The 22,744-nt window shown below is 36.0% G+C and overlaps 1 protein-coding gene across 1 annotated transcript in view; it reads right to left on the reverse strand.

Moving 5' to 3' along the window:
- Positions 1-379: 379 nt before the first annotated feature.
- Positions 380-22,744, reverse strand: part of LOC306859303 (actin remodeling regulator NHS-like) — a gene marked incomplete at its 5' end in the record, with an annotated part of 158,970 nt that continues 136,605 nt past the window's right edge. The window contains 10 exons of the mRNA XM_079400276.1: positions 380-3,994; positions 4,090-4,213; positions 4,315-7,188; positions 7,333-7,464; positions 9,111-9,158; positions 11,435-11,630; positions 14,759-14,821; positions 17,709-17,753; positions 17,842-17,978; positions 18,886-19,038. Coding sequence (XP_079256402.1) covers positions 3,298-3,994; positions 4,090-4,213; positions 4,315-7,188; positions 7,333-7,464; positions 9,111-9,158; positions 11,435-11,630; positions 14,759-14,821; positions 17,709-17,753; positions 17,842-17,978; positions 18,886-19,038 — 4,469 coding nt within the window. The 3' untranslated portion in view covers positions 380-3,297. The remainder of the gene's footprint in view (positions 3,995-4,089; positions 4,214-4,314; positions 7,189-7,332; positions 7,465-9,110; positions 9,159-11,434; positions 11,631-14,758; positions 14,822-17,708; positions 17,754-17,841; positions 17,979-18,885; positions 19,039-22,744) is intronic.

A 22,744-nucleotide genomic window follows, 5' to 3' on the forward strand; every position in this document is an offset into this window, starting at 1 on the left:
CTACGCAATACAAGCATGATGCTTTTCGAGGTACTTGTCCCAGTTAGCCTTTTCTTGTAGATCCATGCCAATCAATAAATGGAAAAACAAAACTTTTTTTTTTTACTGTCATCATTTGTGGCTCTCAGATCATTAATTAACCAAAACCAGAGCATCTAGCTGGTTACAAGTCTCAAACAGCACTGAAACAGGGTGGAATAAAAGTGTTTCAACACTAAAAACTATGAAAATGCCTGTCAAAGTGGAGCAGGAACTCAAAAAGCCATTCATTTAATTCTACTACAACATCTCAAACTCTTAAAACCATTGCATCCCAGTTCAGCATTATCATCTATCTTTATAAACAAACATTTACACATACACACACGAGTTTATGTGTTTAAAGCAGTCACATTTATTGGCCTCTTCTATGCACATTTACTAAACAGCCAGACAAGCTGGCAAACGGTTTTAGAGACATTTTACAATGGGACTTTCCACAAAGATTACTAAAAAATAAATACAAGACTCAAAAGTGTTGCACAGATCAAAAATATACAAAGGCTTATAATTAATGTAAACTTTGAAAACATTTTACATAAGAAACACCCTGGAAACGATTTTAAAAGGTATTCTATTTACAAGTTTTTACAAAACAAATAAAATAATAATTTTAGTTGCTTGAAGACTTCAGTCTAGTACCAGAAGATACATCACGTAACTGTGTGTGTGTGTTCAGTACAGCAAGTGTTTGTCTGACTCTGAAATCCTTTGGTACACACATCTTTGCATGTTACCATTCACCAAGCATGCTTTAACTTGAACAATATGAGATTTTAATTGCTTTTTCTATGTGTTAGCTATTCCTGTTTAAATAGCTTTAGGTACAGCAATAGACAATGTGAAAACTACTAAACATCAGTGCAAATTTTAAGGTTAGACTTTACAATGTTGGAATGGTAGCTTACAAAATCGTTTACCTCTGTCTTGGAGATGGATAGTGAAAGTCTTTGCCAACTTTTCGATTGCTCAGGTTTATAAATTTGTTTTTTTTCCCTTTGTATAACATCTTTACCTAAAGCTAGTTAGTTGTTAGTGATCGAATAGTTGAGGACAGCTTAAATACTTGATCCAAAGACTAAATCTCACCAAGCAAGGTGAATTGCAAACACACCAGAAGGTCAATGGTACAAAGGAGAGAAATGCCAAATACACCACTGGACACCATTAGGTTTCAAAGGATCATTAACAGAGTAGCTTATGCGATTAATTTTTTTAATATTATTTATAAGTGATTTTATTTTCTGCATTAAATTCGTCTGTCTTTTGAAACCAGTGTTTACCCACTAAAGCTTAACCCCTGAAAAGAAAAACATAAGTCATAAATCTGCAGTCATAAATTTATCAAAGCCCAATATTTCATAAAAGCCAGCAAGATACTAATAATCCTTTTGCTTTAGTACCAAAATGAAAAACATAAGGTGGCTCTTGGAAACTGATTTTAAAAAAGAAGCCCAATGATAACCAAACAGTAGTGCAAGTCCATGTTTTTTCATCTGTCCTTTTTTACAACCTCATTTGCATCCTTTTCAGCACATCCTCATACGCACAGATTTATTTGTTGCTCCAGCAAAAGAAAGTCTTTATCAAGACCCAAGCCCTCTTACTGCAGACTTGCTCTGGCTCTCAGTCTGACGTGACTCTACACTTCTGTAGTCTTTCTTTGGATATTTTACTGTCTGTGCTACAAACAGCAATAGCATTGAGAAAGGAATATGTTTTCCATCAGTTTCAAGGACAATACCAAACTTTAAGTCCTTCTTGTAACGTTCCTCATTGCCCTCTCAACATTGCAAATTCGAACCCAAAGCAACACAAACTGCAAAAGCCTCCTGACCAAAAGCACTTCCACTACACACTTCTAAAAACTTCTACTTATCCTTCTACAATATTATTCTGTCATAGTCCATTTACTACATATAAATGTCTTTGAAAAAGATTGTCAAGAGTGTTTCAATCAGATTTTTGACAAAAACAGCTCATGGCCTCACAAATCTGATGAGGCAAATTCCTTGATACGCCTACAAAATGATGTACCAATATCGGCTCCTCTCTTACGTTTTATTGCATGCAGTTAATTTGATCTATTAAAGTGAAATATAGAAAAGCTACAACTACTGCGGTAGAGGCATAATTTCAAGTTGGCTGTAAAACGCTTGCACAGTATTAGTCCTGCTGTGTGGGTCAGTGATCAATAACAAAAAATCACTTCATAAAGAGCAGAATTATATATATATACTTTAGAAACAATTGGTACAGTATTCACAGAATACGTTTAGTGCTGTGTTGTAGCTGTTGTCATTTTTCTTAGATCAATTTATTTATATAGAAACAATGGGTTGATTTTTTTTTTTTAAAGAAATTTGCTTAAAAAAGACAAATACTGAATGAAAGGGAAGAATCATGTGGTCATTAATTACAGCATTGCTTTAAAATTATTAGATGTTGCATTAAAAAGCTCAATATCTTAAAAAAGGCCAAATATGGGCACAATTTGCCTATTACCTTGGTAAACTAATCTCATTAAAAAATACATACTTTTTTAAATTTATATTCTGTATATAGATATTTATTTTCATGTCACTTTTTCTCTTGTGGCCTTTTTGTAAGATTTCTTTAAAATTACTGACATTTTTTCAGTACCAAAAGAAGTGCAAAATAGTGGTTGGCCATCAGGATATTCCAACACAGCTACATTTGTTGCCCAATAAGATCCAGTTGCAGGCTACCGCAAAAGCACTTAGCCCATTTATGCTACAGCTAACTATACAAAAGGCCACTCTTTGATTGTCCCAAGCTGTCTGCCATAAACAGTTTGTGTATAAGGTACAAGAAAGATTTTCCCTTCTTTTAATACCATTTGGACCCATTTTCACAGTTACCCCAGTACAGTACTGTTTTTATCTTTCTAAACAATGTTAAATGTGTATGACAAAAAGCATCCGCAATTGATTCACTGTGAGTAATTATAAAGTGATGGATTTTTATCATGTAGTTTTCTCCACTCTCGTTCAAAAATGAAAGGTACACAAACAAAGTATTCACATAAAATAAATATGTTCATGGAAGTTATTAGAACACCACTACTGAAAATCATTATTAGAATGTTTTGTTCTTCTTGATACAAAATGGTACAGACGCTACATAGTTTGTTTACGGTCTTCTTAAGAACAGAATTGAGTATGCCAAGTGCCCAGCATTTTTGACTTGATGTCAAAGATTGTGTCTAGACTGATTCTAAAAGTCAAGATGCATTTTTCAGGAGGAACGGTCATCATGTGGGCTTCCATCTGAGTTTTCTGTTTCCCCTTCTGATATGGCCTGCATGGGAGCAGTATACAGCCGACTGCGTGTACTGTAGCGGCTGCTATTTGCAGCTGGCGGCATCCTTGACCGGCCTTGTCTAGTTGAGGCAGATGTGGGAAAAGCTTTTGGGGTAAAGCCCTCAGCATACGATTTGGGAAAGGGGCTGGGTATTTGCTCAGGAGTTCCCTCTGGAACTTGCTGTTGTAAAGGAGAGAGTGGCTCCTCAAATGGTCTAGAACCCTCCATCAGGAACTCACCGGGGCTTTTGGGTGCAACGGGGCTCTTAAGGATCTCTGTAGCTGACATGCGATAACTGGAGTCGGACCGACTTCCCTTTTTCAACAGCAGCAATTTGAACTCTTCATTTGAGGTACTGGACTTTTTGGCACTCCTGTAAATTGGGCCCGGGGTTCTCTGAGCCCCAGTTTGAGTAGTTGGACTTACAGGCATGTTTGGGGTGCTTGGCGAGGTTGCAAGATTTGTAGCAGAGCCATTCCCAGAAACAACAGCTAAATGGCTTACAGGCATGTTTGGGGTGCTTGGCAAGGTTGCAGAATTAGTAGCAGAACCATTCCCAGACACAACAGCTAAACGGCTCCGCACTGACATTTCTCCAGAATCTTTCCTGCCCAGCATTTTTCGTTTTGACCTGAGATGGCAAAAAAACAAAACAAGAGACAATCAACATTTTGCAATTTTCAGTACTTTCTCAGATCATCAAAAAAATCTACTAGATAAACACACCTGTGAATCATGGCAAAGAGATCCTCTGTTGTGCGACTTTTACTTGGTGAAAGAAAAACGCTATCATCCTCGCTTTTGGATTCGTCTGTCAGAGGGGAGACAGTTGGATCGCTTGGTGTGGACTCTGAAATAGAAACTCTGAAACTTATTCCAATTCAAAATGTCTAAACTTTACACAAAATGGCAGCTAGTTGACTTAGTAATAGAAATATTACACAAACAAACCTTTGCTGAAATAGTCCTCTGTGTCTGGTGTTGACCCTTCCTCTACAAGTTCCTGTGAGGCACTTCTGGTTGGAACACCTGATGTTACAGATCCTTCTCCAGCACTGCTGATTAGATAAGCTTGCAATGTCTCTGATCTTTGATTGACTATATCAGGCACTTGGTCAAGACTATCTGACCTCTTTCCAAGACCATTCTGACCAGGGCTTCCCTCATTTGGCTCAGATTTCCATGGCTGGATTTGCTCCACTTCCAGACTACTCTGGGGAAATAAATTATTTGAGGTGCTCACCTCCTCTGCAACTTCTCGAGAATTTTCAGACATCACTTCATCCATGTTCATCTGCTCAGACGGGGCTTTAAAAGCAGTCATGCTCCAAAGAGGTGATGGGGCTAATCGGTCATATCTATTTCTTGCACCAAAATGGCTTGCTATATTCTTAGCGGCTAGTCCATCTACTGGGGTAAACAGTGATTCACAATTGTCCTGAGAGGAGGTTTCTGTGAGAAGGGGTCTATAGGGTGGAGGCTTCCTAGTTTCATGGGGTTTATTGTGAGTAGGTGGGGTAATGATAGTCACAGTGGGACACTTAGGCCTAGTGGCAGTATCAGTTGTAGGTCGATCGTGGCTCCCATCTCCAGATTTGCTAACTGAACGTAGTTGAACTGAACAAAGTACTGTAGGAGTGATGGGCAGGAGTGAAGGACTAGTGACTGCCAGCTCATCACTTGAAACCGAAGTTGCCAGACTCTCACGTTTGGTTTCTGCTGAAGTTGCTGCTTTTTGTTTGCTCTGGTGGAGGATGTGCATCTGGTTTTTGTGAATTGAAGGCTTGCTGACATTGGGAAGGGCACTTAGGTCAAGATGGGAGGGAGGTATGATAGGCAATTCCAGGTCCCTTTTGGACGAGTACTGCTGCAAAGAAGCAAGTGAGGACTTCCTCTCTGGGACTTTGGGTTTTCTTTTGCCACCAGTAGGGGACATTGGGTGAGCGTTTGGAAAGAAAGCCGACGGAAGAGATGATGTTGGTGTCTCTGACTGGCTTGAGTAGCCACTGGAAGGTGACGCTAGACCTACCAGCTTTTCTGGTGAAGGCAATCTAAACTCGCTTTCCACCGATGGTAATGAAGGAGTGGTGGCCCTAGATCCTGACTGGGAAGTCTGGGATTCAGAGCTCTCCTGTGACTTAATGCATTCGATGACAGTGGTACCCGTAGCTGTGCTGGAATTTGACAATGATCTGTAAGGATCATTGGATTTCAAGTCATTAAGAAGCCAGAGATCTGCATATTCTGACTGGACGGCTCCCTCGTCCTTGAAGGAATGTGTTTCTGTGGAGCCAAACAAAACAACTTCTGGAATCTCTGTAGAACTCTCAACACCCCAAGCCCCCAGTGGCTCCTCACTCTCCAGCTGACTTGAGGAGCCTCCGTTCAACCCCACATGCTGTGTTCTCTCACCGGAAGACATAGATTTGTTCTGACCGACAGCATTCTTTGGTTCGTTCTTGTCAGTGGGAGGTCCAACATGGCTGCTTATTTTCTTCAAGGATGAGCTACGTTTTGGTGGGGGTGGCTTCACCTTTGGTTTCCTTAGAGAGAGACTATGTCTCCCAAGTGTGTTTGTTTGATGTCCATATTCTGCCTGCTGCTGGTCTACAGATGCATAGTTATATGTGAAGCTTTTGCTACCTTTAAGACCACAGTCAAAGTGCATGGAGGTATAGTAGCCCTCTGCATCTACAGAAAAGTGTGAGGTGGTGTCAGCCTTTTCAGATGGTGGCCTATCTGTTAAACTTTCAAAAGTGGCTATGCTAGCAAAACTGGGACATTCTAGGATATTCTCTGCCCTAGAGTGCTCAGGACTGAAGTCGGGATGGCAAGGCATGTTGTGCCTGTAGTGTGGATAGCTCCACTCACCCTCACTGGCTGTGCTGACTCCAGCATCATCAAGCATGTCAGTCGCAGTGGAAGTAAATGAACCTGTCCTATGGCTACGGAGGCCTTGTGATCGGTCTCCAGGATATGGATCAATAATGAAGCCGGTGGAGTCATCATTAGTATTGGTAGCTGCATTCAACGATAGCTCTGAATCACAGTGGGATGATCCGGTGAGTGGGGGTGAGGCTGCAGGTGGAATGGTCTCTGATGTCTGGGAGGGACAGGTAGAACTGCTACCACTCCAATTGCCGCTCGAGGACTGGTGATCCTCCTTGTGGTCCATCTGGCTAGTCAACACACCAGCATTGGAAACAGAGTGAATGGGGCTACTGAATGTATCAGAACTGGAGGAAATCTCACAGCTACCCATGTCAGCTTTGCGAGGTAGATGGGATCGACCCCTTTCCATCCAGTCATGCTCTGTACTTCCAGCATGCTGCCTGAATTTCAAACTGTTATGCTGGCCCTCTGGGATTGCCTGGTCATCAGTGCTTTCTTCATCATCTTTTAGAATATGTTCCCCTGGGACTGGTAGGAAGTCCTCTGCCTCAAACGGGGACAGTTCTTCCTCATCCTCCTCCTCGTCATCCTCATCACTGTCTTCATGGCCTTCATCCACCAGTCGCCCTCCCTCACGAGGGAGGCTTCGGGAACGCAGACGGGAGCCTACTGAGGCAGTGAACATTGTGTCAGAGTTGTCAGCCAGAGAAGATATGTTGCCTGTGGAATGGGACAGTGACACAGTCACGCCCTGCCCCCTTTGTGCTCTGATCCGTCTACGTGAGGGTGCAGCCCCAACAATCAGTAATTCTTCTGTCTGGCAACCAGAGTCCTTGGTGTTGAGACGAGAGAGCGTGAGATCCTCTTGGCAAATTTCAGGGTTGGTATGGACTATCACTGTACGTTCTCTGGCCAATGGAGACTCGTCGGAATCTAAAAAACAATGAAAGATTTTTTCAGTAATAAATAATGTTTTATACATGCTATTTACTCTTATTATATGCCTTATTCTTTACAGTAAATAAACAAATAATGAAAACATACAGAGTAATAAAAGAATGTTACAGGTTCACACACCAAAATCTTGCTGCACGCGTCTGGGAATGCCAGTGATTGTTTTCCTTCTCCTTAGCTTCCTTCGCCGTTGAAGCACTGATTGCGAATGGACTAATGAGCAGCGCACACTGGCCTCTCTGTCGAACCCAACCCCTGCAAAGAGCACCAGACATGTGAGAGGCTGTTGGGTGCAAGCCACTTTTTTCTACTTCTCCCTCCCATGTTTCTCACACTCATAAATTGAGATTTTTGATGCTAAATACAATATTTTAGTCAAGGTGAAAATAACGTATCTTAACTAATAACATATATATATTTTATATATATATATATATATATATATATATATATATATATATATATATATATATATATATATATATATATATATACACACACACACACACACATATATATATACATATATATATATATATACGTACATTTATACATTTTATACAGAGTATATATTTTCAGTTTTACAGTATATACCTACTTTCACGTCACCTATACAAAACAATCTGACTTTCTACATAAGTTATGCATCAATATACAAGGTTAACAACACGTCTCAGAAGAAAAAAAAAGTATGTATTATAAAATCATAAATGCAACAAAAAGATGGTTTTCATTCATGTTAAAATATTTTAACTGACACAAAAGTACACTGGACAATACGCAACATCATGCAAGGTGAAAGGAGCGACATATTCAGGATGTCAGAACAGAAAACAACCAGGGTTGAAAATGGGAGTATTTTTGTCCTACCCGACCCCAGCCTTACTCTAGACTGCAGTCTGCTGCTGTACTCTTGAGCTCTATTTGTTTTGATGTTTGTCCAGTGTCATGCATCATGACTCTCATGTGATTGCAAGGCTTGGCCCTTTGAGCACCAATTACATTACACCATTGTGTCTGTGATGTGCAATTTCCAGTCAACACTGTCTTTGAGTCTATCCTTACTGACACGCACCTCAAAAGTCCCATTCCAGTCAAGCCCAGAGTAGATATATTTGGCCTCTTTGTAATTCTAATACAACTGATTAGTATGCACAAAACACTTTCTTGATTCTTTGCATTTCCTGGCACAAAGTAAGTTACCACGACAACTAAGAACTTTTTTTGTTTCAAATTTCATGACTTGCAGATTTTAACCTACTTTCCAGTGTGTCTAATACTGTAAGTATTCTAATGTATTTGGGTGATTCTTCAGTTTGAGCCCTTCTAACAACTTGAAAGAAATTGTCAAAACCATGTTTCATCTATGTTAAAATATTAATCACGTCATGGAATAAAAAGGGTCTGATCATGGCCTTATTCAACCTTTAACTAGAAACATAGAGAGAGAAAAAAACAAAAACAGCGGAACAACCCTTTTACTTTTTTTTTTTTGCCTCTGTCTGTCAAGCATTTTCCTGAGATGTTTTTATGGGAATTAGTAAAAGGTCTAAAATGGCAAAAGACTGAAGCAATTATAATCTACCCTTTAAAAATAGAAACAAAAAAAAATCACACATTTATTTTAGCCATCTATGTTTCAGGACTACTAACTCTTCATTTACAAAGTTAGTGGCCACTTAGCACTGACTTATAGCAGCATGTGCTAGTAGTGTGAATATCAAAACAGCTTTTTTTCATTCAATTAGAAAGCTACAATAGTCAAAATGACAGTGTTATTATGGCTGAGATGGCAACCCCTTCTCTCTCTCCGCACATTATTCTAGATGGTGATGGTCAGGGAATGAAGTGGCACTGATACTGAAGGTGAAAACTTAATGGACATGTAAAAGATCTCTCACTTAGGAAAGCTGATATCGCTGAGGGGGAAGTAGCGTTGGCGCCCTCCTCTGAAAACAATACACGCAAAATTCAGCGTTCTCACAAGATAATCCTTCTGTTCATTGATGCCAGAGGAGAACTTTGGTCAAGATGATGATACTCTCAATTAGATTTAGTTCTGAGGTGTAACATAGACTGTTCCTGTTTAATAAACCATTAATAAACAGTATGTAATGCTTAACAGATCAGTTGTTAATATATATTCACATAGCTAGAAGTATGAGATAATGCACTTATTAATGATTACTAACGAAATTAATTAAACACTACTTAATAGATCATTATTTCATGTAAATTAAAATGCTTATGTCATCAAACTTTCAGTTCATATCATCATGTACTTTTCAAAAATCTATAGGATTTTAACAGAAATGTGTTAATGTACTTTCAAATGCAAACAAATGTCATTAAAGTTCAGTTCACATATTTCCCAACATTGTAAAATCTTGTGAAAAAAATAGCTTAATTAGTCATTTTAAGCACATCACACACTATTCATGTTAACAGATTATTCACTCAATCACAGTCTGTAAAGGTCACATATGTGACTCTGGACCACAAAACCAGTCCTAAGGGTCAATTTTTTGAAATTGAGATTTCTACATATGGTTTGTTAGGATTGGACAATATTTGGCTGAGATACAACTATTTGAAAATCTGGTATCTGAGCAAAAAACTATAAATATCAAGAAAATCGCCTTTAAAGTTGTCCAAATGAAGTTCTTAGCAATGCATATTACTAATCAAAACTTAAGTTTTGATATATTTATGGTAGGGAATTTACAAAATATTTTAATGGAACATGATCTTTACTTAATATCTTAATGATTTTTGACATAAAAGAAAAATCTATCATTTTGACCCATACGATGTATTGTTGGCTATTGCTACAAATATACCCGTGCTACTTAAGACTGCTTTTGTTCTCCAGGGTCACACATTTGGTCTGCGTTTATTGTGTAGTATTTTATTATTTACACATCTTTACAAATCACGTATCATTTGCTCATGTTTTTGCATTACCCAATTTAAAGTTGAAACTATTAATTATTTGTAAATGTTTATAAATGTTTACTAATCATTAGTACTTTTATGAGCAGTCATCTCTGGCAATGACCTGAATTCACCCTATTTACACACCTTTACAAATCATTTATTAATAATTTGCTCATGTTTTTGCTCCTGTAACCTGACCATGTTTTGCTTAAGTGTTTTTTCCTTAATTGATAATGAAAACTTTTAACACCACAGACTGAACAAAATTAAGCATTGCTTGGTAATTGGTTGACCTAAACTGGTATTATCTAATTGTGTACTTAAATTTGACTGCTGACAGCTATTCAACCTAATTCATTTTTGAGACAGTTTCTAACAGAAGGATGGCATTATCAACATGAATTTGTTCTGACACAGTTTAACTATGTGTTCTTGTCACCATTTTCTAAACTACAGCGAATAAACTGTGATAATGTGAGAAATGAAGGTGTCTGGATAAACTTTGGTTTGACTGTTTCCTTGAATCAGTTTAAAAAAAAAAAAAAAAGTCATTAATTTATCAGTATTTTGTAATATAAACAGGGTTCCCTTATAGTAATCAATTTGGCTGTACACTGTTGACCCCCTTAACCAACCCTTAAACCTACAAAACCAAACCTGCCCTTAACCCAACACCACGGTAGCAAATGTGTTGTACATTAACAAAAGCTTTTAATTATTGTATAACATCTGTTAAAATCATTTGTAGATTTTTGATTTGCATGAGATACACAAAATAGCTCAAATATATTTATAGAAATAAAAACATGTTATGTTTGGAACTACTACTTCTACAGTTCATTGTCAATGTCAGAAATTGAATTTTAATCAAGAATTGGCACAAAAGCTTGTGACATTATCTGTTCAAGTTCTCAGTGTAGATTATTGGAGCATGTTTTACTAGAAAATACTATTTTGGTATTTCCGCTTCAAAACTTACTTGCCATTTCTTTGTAATTGTTTGTGAAATCTACTAGCAATTTATGTGTATTCTACACCAATTTCTTTACACACATTTACAATAACACTAGATTCTAATGGACCAAAGTTCTCCTTCAGTAGTGACAGAGTCACCAGAATTGAGCCCAATAGTATGTACTTGGGCAATACTAAAATTAATGCAGCCTTTAATTTTCCTTATAATGAAATTATATTTTACAAAAAAACATTATATGCTGCTATGAACTATCATTTAAGTGTTATACTCGGCCCTGACTCAGCATGCATTATCTACAGCAAACACATTTACCTGTTACATTAATGGGAACGATGCATGAGGTCATGACTTGAGTGTCCGTCTTCATCTTCTCCTCTGGGGTGGGCAGTGGTAAGATTCCAGCCCAGTTGGTCTGTTTGTCCAGCGTTGAGGGCAGGTTCGGGATTGGGAACTTCGGCCAGTGGCCCAAAGCCACCACCTCTGAATCTGAATCCACTGGAGGAGCAACCTAGAAGAACATTACGGTGATGAATATGAGGTTACTGAGGTTGGGAAATCTTTTATAGATGTATCTAACAAATCGATGATGGCTCCACTTGCTTTAATCCTTAAGACCGCATGAATTCACTTGATAGGAGCAGTTTGTGTCTAAATTGGCAAATTTCCAATTGGAACAGGAAGTTGGACTGTTTTTCTTATAAACAGCCAATGCTCTTTGTTTAATTTGCTAGGGATGTTTGCTAGTCAGTTGTTACAGCATTTGGATACGTCATTATTGCTTTTAGTCCATTTTTCCTGGAAAAGAAGACAAAATGGACTTGTGTGCAGCATACTTGAGTGCTAACAGACATGGACCAAAATCCACAAAAAAACTATTTTGATTTCATGAGGTCTGTGAAAAAGTGGAACAACATACTTGAAATGGGAGAACATTTACATTTTTAGTTCTACATGGACATGCATAAAGAAGCACTGAAACATGCAAAGCTAATAACAATGGAGATGCATTAATCAGTGTACAACAGTTTCAGGAAAAATTTATAAGAAATTAAACAAATGCATATTCATATGAAGTATACAACATAACGCAAGTTCAATTCCTTCATTTCAGCTGTCACTCACAGCACCAGCTGAAGTACACTTGTTCAATCCTGTCAGATTGTTAACTTAGCAGTTAATCTAATCAGTTAACTTACCTTGTGGAGTTTACAGAGCACTAACTAAAGAAGTTTGGAAAGTTTAGTGGCTGCCACATATGAACATGCACAGTGTTAAAGCGAGCTGTGATATTCAGTCTTTGTGTGTCCCTTTCCCAGCCGGCCAATGAGGATCTCACAATAAACAGCAGCCAACAAAAAAAAAATAAAAGTGTGTTACCACGGAAACTTCTCCCAAAACCAGAAGAGGACGAAAAGAAAGAGGGAAGCGCCACAAAAACAGACGGACAGAATTAAAGGGAGTTTATGATCGTTTTGTTTGCCGGCGCTGAAATGAGGGGCAAGGGGTGAAGTGGAGTTTTGAAAAACACGGAATCAAAGCAGGAAGAAAAGAGAAAAGAAAAAAGGAGTGTATGGAGCCAAAATGAGCAGGAGAGGAGGGAACGTAGGGGGCTGGGAAAGAGAATGCCATTCATGAAGTTCAACAGCAGAAATAAAGAAACACAGAGCATAAAGGAGCACGAGGAAACCAGAGAAAGTGAACCTTATAATGTCTACAAAACCTATGTCTAGAACGTTTGGCATGGCAAGTGATTAAAATTAAGTAAAAAAAATATATATAAATAAATAAAAACATTAAACAAAATAATAATAATAATTAGTGCGGTCAAACGATTAATCGCGATTAATCGCATCCAAAATAAGTTTTTTTTTACATATGTGTGTGTGTACTGTGTATTATTTATTATGTATATATAAATACACACAAATGCATTTATATATATAAAAAAAGATATATTTCTATATTAAATGTAATATATAAATTATACAAATATAAACATACATGTAAATATGTTCAAAATATATCCTGTATGTGTGTGTATTTATATATAATAAATATACACAGCACACAAACATATATTACATAAACAAAAACGTTTGTTTTGGATGCCATTAATCGCGATTAATCATTTGACAGCACTAATAATAATGCTTTTATATATAAATAGAGAGTGAGACCTTATTGTGAGACATTGAGTCTGAACATAATAAAATAATAATAATAATTATATATATATATATATATATATATATATATATATATATATATATATATATATATATATAATATAATTATTTTTTTTTTTTTCTAAATATAAAAGAATTAGCAAATAATGGCAGTGTTTATTTTTCCATATTCATTGCAACCATACAGGACAAGCCAGTATGAATATGTAAAACTGCACAAAAAATATAAACCACATTGTGATTTTTGTTCCTAATTTTTTCATTAATATCCCATTTATTCCATTATTATGTATCACTAAATTAATTTCTGGAGGAAAGTAAAACTTGCAGCATAAAACATCTTGTACTGGTTGTGTTGATGAGAGAAACCCATCACAGCCAGTAACTAAGAAATTAAGCAATTTTGTATTTTTTTACTTAAAATTAATTGTGGACCTTAAATATGCCTTAAAATGGATCGGAAAAGACAGGCTACAGCAAGTGACAACTGAAGAGAGCATTTCAAAAGGGAACTCGTGACAGAGTGTTCGCTCTTTAAAGCATCTATCTTGGAGTCAGACACTCAGGCAGGGGTTTGTGGGTAAGCCACAGTGCCGGGAGTTGATGGGCAATTATTTTTTTCTGCCACAGACACACACATACAGTCAGACAGCAGCTCTACCCTGAAAACCCTGTCATTAAGAAACCTCAGACCTGCACACTTCCGTGTGTGTGTGTGTGTTTCCCATAGACATTCCTCACATAGTATTTCAGGAGCATAATGCTGGAGAGGCTATGAGAAGGGCAGTGCTTTATTAGTCTGTGCTAGTGTTGATTTATACAGCATTGCAGGGTTAGACACAAGGGCAAAGTTAATGAAGATAATTCAAAGTGACTTGGATTTGCAAAAAGCAATTTCCATATGTTGTTAAAGAAAAGGTAAATTGAGACATTTTATCTCACAGTTCTGGAAAAAAAAAGTAAAAACTGCATGTTATGGGACTTCATTTAAAAATGTTAGTGTTATAAAGATAAAAAATGGCCCTGAAAATCAATTCACACACATTTTCCATAATTCAGATTTGCAGACATATGCAAAGAAGATCATCATTTTGACAATGGCATATCCAGACGACAGTTCAGGCGTACTGCTGATGTTAGAAGGTAGTAGCATCAGAAGACAAGTTTTAAAGTATTATAGATGTTAGACAAACACAAAAGAGTCCAGTTAAGATTTGGTTTACATTCAGAAGTTAACAATATCTGATTATATGTTTATAATAAAACGTATGTGTGTTAAATAACAATAACACAGACATGTCTTGAAGGTTCTACAAAACCAAATCTTATTTATGTAAGATGTTCTGTTAAACTACTGATCTGGAAGCAGTTTTGGCCTTGATTAGGGATGTAAAACTGTTTCCAGATCAGCGTGAATGTAGGATTTAGGAGACATTTGGGGGTAAAATACCTTTCTGCTCCATGGGGAAAAATGACAACACTCAGTAGGGGAGGAGGACCGGGTGCTTTGGAACTACAACACACACAAACACAAAGATGGACATGAATGTGAGGATGAACATGAACACAGAAATGAACACAATGAGGATGCATCTGCTTCCGTATTGGAACTGCAAGAAAAAAACTGAAAGAGCAGCCGTGATTCACTGTGCTTGTCAAAACACACAATAATATAGATTTAGGTGATTATATATAATTAAAAAGCGTCCTCAGTTCTGCAGCACTGAAACATTTACACCACCCAATTCACATACAGAGTTATTATGGATTATGGACTCGTGTTTTGGTCAGAAGTGATGATTTAAAGTTAAAATGCCTTAATGTTGGATTTTTTTGTATTGATGGACTGGAGTGGTGTGGATTCCTTGTGGATTATTGTGTTGTTTTGGACTCTGATTTTGACGGCACCCATTCACTGAAGAGGATCAATTGGAGAGCAAGTGATGTAATACTAAATTTCTCCAAATCTGTTCTGATAAGGAAACAAACTCATCTACATTTTGGATGGCCTGAGAGTAAGTATATAAGCACATTTCCATTTTTGGGGTGAAATACTCCTCTAAATCATGTTGTACTAAGTAAAGATATGTAATCCAGATGACTGAACACCTGTCAGCAACCCATGAACATCCTGAAATAAATAGTGTTATTATAGGAGGCTTAACAAAGAAATGAATGTCCACATGGCTGGCTGCAAAAGATGAGTTATTGTCATAATGACCAGCCTGGTACAAATAAGTAAGTGCTTAATGTCCTTAAAGCATGACATCCAAAGAGACACTCCCGGTTTTTTAGATCAGCTGGATCAAAATAATCATTAAATAATCATTTGACTGAAATGACTACTTATGCATCGGTAAAAAAAGAAAGAAACTGGCAACCTGGTTAATAGTTGTTTGCCTGCATCTGCTTTACTCACAGTGAGTCACAGATACAAACTATGAGGCTGAAAATAAGTGAATAATCTAAAAGATTATGATTTTATGAACATCAATGCAAAAAAATGTTAAAAATCGCTAAATGACTGTGAAGTACGTGCAAAATACTTTACAAGGTATGACTCCTAAAAGTTTTAAAGTTAACATTTTTTAAGCAGCCATACTTGCAGATAATATAATATGTGACCCTGGACCACAAAAGCAGTCTTAAGTCGCTGGGGTATATTTGGAGCAATAGCCACAAATACATTGTTTGGGTCAAAATTATAAATTTTTCTTTTATGCCAAAAATCATTAGGATATTAAGTAAAGATCATGTTCCATGAAGATATTTTATAAATGTCCTACCATAAATATATTAAAACTTAATTTTTGTTTAGTAATATGCATTGCTAAGAACTTAATTTGGACAACTTTAAAGGTGATTTTCTCAATATTTAGATTTTTTTAGATTTTCAAATAGTTGTATCTCAGCCTAATATTGTCCGATCCTAACAAACCATACATACATCAATGGAAATTTTAAAAAATTACCTTTATGACTGGTTTTGTGGTCCAGGGTCACATATTAGTGAAATGAAAGTGTACTCAATAAGTCTACTTAAAGAATACACATTCATATATTTCTCAAAACACTTACAGTCAAAAAGGGCACTTTCTAATAATGTCAAATGAAAAGGTTTTCTTTAAAATACATTTTAAATCATTATGTTTTAATAATCTTTTTATCTTGCATTAAAGTACACATTTTGATGTGTTGACTAGCATACTAAAGCACTTGTAAAATATTTGATTATAATTTTCACTGTAGTGTGTTATTCAATATTACATTTAACCTGTTAACTGCCTGGCAATCTTTTTTATTACCCTTTTCCTCTATCACATATTTTAGTAATCATCCTAAATTAGATATTATTTGAACGTTTAAAGACTCAAAATTCATCCTGTGAAGCCATTTCGAAATTTGACGTTGTGTTATGGAAATGGTACTTTGAATTCTTTTAGCGGGCTCCTCCCCCTAGTGGGCAGTATCAAGTGTAATATTACGAAATTTACTGCAACAAAACAAAATCATACTATAAATTTGTGACAGGAAAATGCTTTAAAAAAAATTCTGTGGAGTTTGGGTGTCACCCAGTGGCTATTTTTGGTATAGTGACAAAAACAAAAAAAATCTCACAAGAACCGCGTTTAAAATTTGGAACATAACTTAGTTAGAATTCAGAAATGCAGTTTTGATTTTATAGCAATTTTATATTCCAAAATATTTAGTAAAATATGTATTTTATATAAAGTAAACTTTTTTAGTACAGTACATTTTCTTTACACTAAACAAACTTATTTTCAAAACTTTTTTACACTTTAATTTTTTTTTTCCAAAGTGTACATGAATTACAACCATTTAAGTCTGTGTATTTTCATGTTCAGAAAGCAGATGTCCGTTAAGAGGCTAAAGTTAATATAATAATTACATTTAAATGTACTGATATGCAATTTCACCATTTCACATGTGTATTTAAATATATGTAACATGCAACTTTCAATAGAAATTACATTAAAGTACATTTTAGTGTCCTGTAAATGTTTGACATTAAACTTGAACCATATTTCAAAGACAAAATAAGAAATGATATGCAAAAACACACTTTAAGTGGGTCACTCTCGTAACACTCTTAATGTCAACTAATTACATTTAGTATAAATTTAAACTATGATATATTTGAATTTAATTTCAAATAACTTGCAATAAACTATCTGAAAATATCGCATTCAGTGTGCGAATATAAAAGTATATTCTTTTCAAATATATTATTCACTTAATTAAAACTTTTTGAAAAGAATGCTAAAGTCTTTTTTACAAGGCAAACATATAAAAATAAAGGACAACAAGGATGGAATCATTCAGCTAAAATCAAAGATCTCCATGCAGTGTTTGAGCGTGACACACAGGTGTGTGTTTACCTGTGCTTGTGTTGTCTGAGTTTCTATGTCTCTCTCGGTCCTTTCCTAAACACACAGACATACCATCATCAACAGTCCGTCTACAGGAATCACACTATAGATCAGAGCTTCAGGCCAGTGGGCCGATGTTTACCGTGGTGAGGGGTCTGTCTCTCTGCTGGCGTCTGTGGTGGGCGCGGGGTGATGGGTAGGTGGGCATGGGCGGAGCCATGGAGATGGAAATGGTCACCCGGCGCTCTCTCTCGCTGACCTCCTGCCTCTGCTGCTGGTCTGATGAGCAGTTTCACACACAACAGACAAATCCGTAAGACAGTTTTATCAAATGAAGAATTATATCTGGAGCAGAAAATGGTGCTGGATGGGTTACACTGAAGCTCAATACTTATTTTCTTTTTTTTTTTAAATAAATTTTTTTGAAAAATGAAAAATAATTTCTGTTATATGAAGATTAAATAAAATTAAACAAACAACTATCTGACAAAACATATTGCTGTGGCAAATAACTGAAATAACGTAAGCTTAGGTACTAAAATTGCTAAAATTAAAACTGAAATAAAAAATAAACTAAAGCCATATAGAAATATAAAAAACAAACTAATAAAAATGACAAAAGCACTTGCCAAAATTACTAAAACTTTAAATAAACTAAAATTAAAATGAAAATTGGCAATATTTATCCTGTCATTTACAGTGTTGTTATTGTTAACAAACTAAATCTAAATAAATAAAACCTTAAATAAAAATATTGAAATTAAATATAAATATTAGATAAAAAAAAAAAAAAAAACTTAACGAAAATTTGAATTGTTTCCTTGGCAACTAATTGAAATAAAATAAGCACTAAAATTACTAAAACAGAAACTGAAAAAAATAAAGCCACCTTACTAACAACATTACTCCAATTTAAAATGAAAATATACAAATAAATATAATTTAAAATATTAACAAATACTATAATAGTATATGAATAATATTAAAATAACACTGGTCCTTTAGAAGAAAAAACAAAAAACATTAATTATTTTTGATGCTTCCATCTTTGTCCTATAGAGGGCAGTGTTCACTGTCAGTGAATGGAGGATTTTGACAAGAGAGAACAACTTTGCTTAGATGAGCTCAGAAAGTGTTCACTGGGTGATTGATAACTGATTAGTATTGATTTATAAGCACGTCTAACCTCTGTACAGCGCCCGCAGGCTCTGTTTGGCATTTCGATGCAGCTCTTGCACACACGCGGGCCGAGTCGATGGCAGGAACACATTTCTCTGCAGGTGCCATGGAGCCTGATAATGCCCACTCAGCTTACTCTCAATGTCCAGGTTAGATAACGCTGCAGATGAAAGAGAAAATATCTTACCAAAATATCACTTGTACCTTAGTAACCATACGTTTTATCATTCGTGTTGACATCTTTAAGACAAAAATAGTTTTTCAACATATATTCATGGTCCAGAAAACATACATTTCTCCTTATTTAGCATAAACCTCAAAAAATGTTGTTAGATTCAGGCATTATTGGGCATCCTCTTGACTTTAGCTTTACCCAGATAATCTGTTCACACAAAGTGAAACAATAGTCTTCAATTGATATGAGCTGGTTAAGAATGTAGACCTTTAACTCAGTAGCTGAAAACTAAACCTGCTCTAATGACTTCCTCAAATGCTTTCAGAGAATCTGCAACTGGTGTGAAGAGCAAATCAACTGAGTGGCTCATCAAATAGCCCAACATTAGCAAAACAATAGTGCAATCTGACAGTGGCTAATGCATCACTGTGTGAGAGACAAAAGGACTTAATGGAGCCAAACACCTTATTCATGAGCCGAAACCAAACACCTCTACACGCCAGCACAGTCACTGCAGTAGCCAGACAGTCACTAAAGTCAAGGGCTTGGCACTAACTAACCAGCTATCTATCTGATATCTATCTAACCTCAAATTACAGATTTTCAAATAGTTGTATCTCGCCCAAATATTGTCCTATCATAACAAACCATACATCAATGGAAAGCTTATTTGTTCAGCTTTCAGATGGACCCTGGTGACTGGTTTTGTGGTCCAGGGTCACATATATACAAATAATATAACAAATGTTGTAAGTTATCCTATCTATCTATCTATCTATCTATCTATCTATCTATCTATCTATCTATCTATCTATCTATCTATCTATCTATCTATCTATCTATCTATCTATCTATCTATCTATCTGTCTGTCTGTCTGTCTGTCTGTCTGTCTGTCTGTCTGTCTGTATCTACCTATCGATACTATTTGTGGTTGAAAAGTAAATGCATATTTTATGATTACACATATTGCAGCCTGTGTTAATTGCAGACACACACATTCATGTCTCAGTTATGAACAGACATTGTCTGTGTGTCTGGCTGGGATGCTGCAGGCAGTTTTGACTATAATGTGAGTGAATAGACACGCTCCTCTTCCTCTGCCGTCATTAGCACACAGCAGCATTAATGCAGCACAATCTAGGTCACAAACTCAATAGAGCACAACTCTGTGTGTGCATAATCTCTGTGTGCACTCCTTTAAGACACACAGACACACACACAGACACACGTTTGTTTTTCTGAAAAGTGGGGACATCCCATAGGCGTAATGGTTTTTATACTGTACAAACTGTGCTATTGCCCTACACCTAAACTTAGCCCTCACAGGAGACATTTCTACTTTCCCCAAAAAACCTCACTCTGTATGATTTATAAGCGTTTTGAAAAGTGGGGACATGGGTCAATGTCCTGAAAAGTTACCTTCACCTTGTAATACCTGTGTCATACCTGTGTCATTATACAAATTTATGTCCTCATTTGTCACAAAAACGAGCATACGTGCACACACACACTTCAATATCTTGCACACTTTACAGCAAAATGATATTGTATGATGCAAATAATAAATGTGCTTTCTATGATGTCTGTAAATGATCAGTAAAGTAAAAACAATTTGCCAAATATGACAACATTGGCTAAAAATTTTTTTTAATCAACTAATATGTGACAATATTTAATATAAATTTTACTTAGGAGAGTAAAATTTACATTTTCCCTGATGCTTTTATCCAAAATGAATTAAATTGCATTCATGTTATATGTTTCATCAGTCTCCAAAAAATAATACACTACTATTTAAACATTTGGGGTCTTTAATTTTGTTTTATTAATTTATGATGATTATTATTATTATTAGAAAGTAATATTTTTGTTCTTCAAGGATGCATTCAATTGGTCAAAAGTGACAGTAAAGACATTTATAATGTTACAAAATATTCTAATTCAAACAAATGCAGCTCTTTTGAACCTTCTATTTATCAAAGAATCCAGAAAAAAAGCTTCAATGCTGATAATAATGAGAAATGTTTGTTGAGCAGCAAATCAACATATTAGAATGATTTCTGAAGGATCATGTGACACTGAAGACTAGAGTAATGATGCTGAAAATTCAGCTTTAAATCACAGGAATAAATAACTTTTTACAATATATGAAAACAAAAACAGTTTGAATTGTAATGTGTTTTCACAATATTACTGTTCTTACTATTTTTGATGCATTTTTGTATTTTTGATCAAATAAATGCAGCCTTGGTGAGCATAAGAGGATTGCTAAAACAGAAAACAATCTTCCCAACCCCAAATTGTTTATTATCCCAAAATTTACACAAATGATCCTCTACAACACAGACATGCTGATCTGCAGAGTGTGACATCACCCTAACAAAACCTGTTCCACAGACCTCCTCTGAGATGCATCATGGACCTTGTTTACACTGGACAAGAGGCGTCTGCTAAAAATTTCCTCCAGTACCTGCTCTGTGCCATCCTGGACTTAATCATCTCAGATGCCTGTTCTTCAGACCACCTCTGCCATCCCATACCCCGCTCCCCTTTGTAGCTTTGCCAGATTATTCCTCTCTGAGGATTTCTCCCATCTGGGACTGGATTCAAAGATGAACCGACCCTCAGATGTAATCAATGCCTTTCACTGTGAAAAATAAAGCTTCCAGAGACGATTTCACGTCATAGGAGAACCTGTGGTTCAGAGAAAAACATGCTTCAATGAACCCATGCAGGCCTAACTTGTCCTCTAGAACCTCTGATCTGAAGAATGTAACATTAACTTTCCTCCATAGAAACTAATTCAACATCACTCTTAAAAATAAAGGTTCCAAATGGGGGCTTTCTCGGCAAAACCATAAAGGAACCATTTTTGGTTCTCCAAAGATCCTTTCAGTGATCAGTTCTTAAAACAAAATTCCCCCTAAGTGTAAAGCACATTTTAATAATCTGAAGAATCTTTAACCAACCTTTTGTGGAATAGAAAGGTTCCATGGATGTTAAAATCCATGGGTCGGTAAGATAAAAAAAAAAAAATTAAAAATATTTTCTACTCACCAAGGCTACAATTATGGCATTAAAAATATGGTAAACACTGTAATATTGTAAAATGTTACTATAATAACAGCATCATTACTCTCATATTCAGTGTCACATGATCCTTCAGAAATCACTCTAATATGTTGATTTGCTGCTCAACAAACATTTATTATTACTATCATTGTTGAAAACAAGTTTTTGCTGCTTAATATTTTTGGTGGAAACTGTGATGCATTTTGTTTTCAGGACACATTGATGAATAGAAAGTCCAAAAGAACAGCATTTATTGGAAAAATAAATCTTTTGATCGATTTAATGCTTCCTTGCTGAATCAAAGCAGTGCTTTGCTTTCTAATCTTACTGACCTCACAGACTGCCTGACTCTAGTGTACATTCTGTGTCTCTGAGAGATCATAAGTCAAGTCAAAAGATCTAACCTCTGATCTCAAGCTTCATTATGCAAAACATTCTCAATGACCTTGAAAATATGCTTAGTGACTGTTGTTTGAAGGACTAATCTGACAAATCCCCAACAGCAGTTTCTGTTGTTTAATTGCACTTTCCTATATGAATGAAAATGATTTACCTGAATTCTCCCTAGTTTGATGTTTATTTACAGTGCCACCCCTCTAATCTTGGGATGAAATGTTC

This window comes from Barbus barbus (genome assembly GCF_936440315.1).
Source record: "Barbus barbus genome assembly, chromosome: 40".
NCBI classification, from domain to species: Eukaryota; Metazoa; Chordata; class Actinopteri; order Cypriniformes; family Cyprinidae; genus Barbus; species Barbus barbus.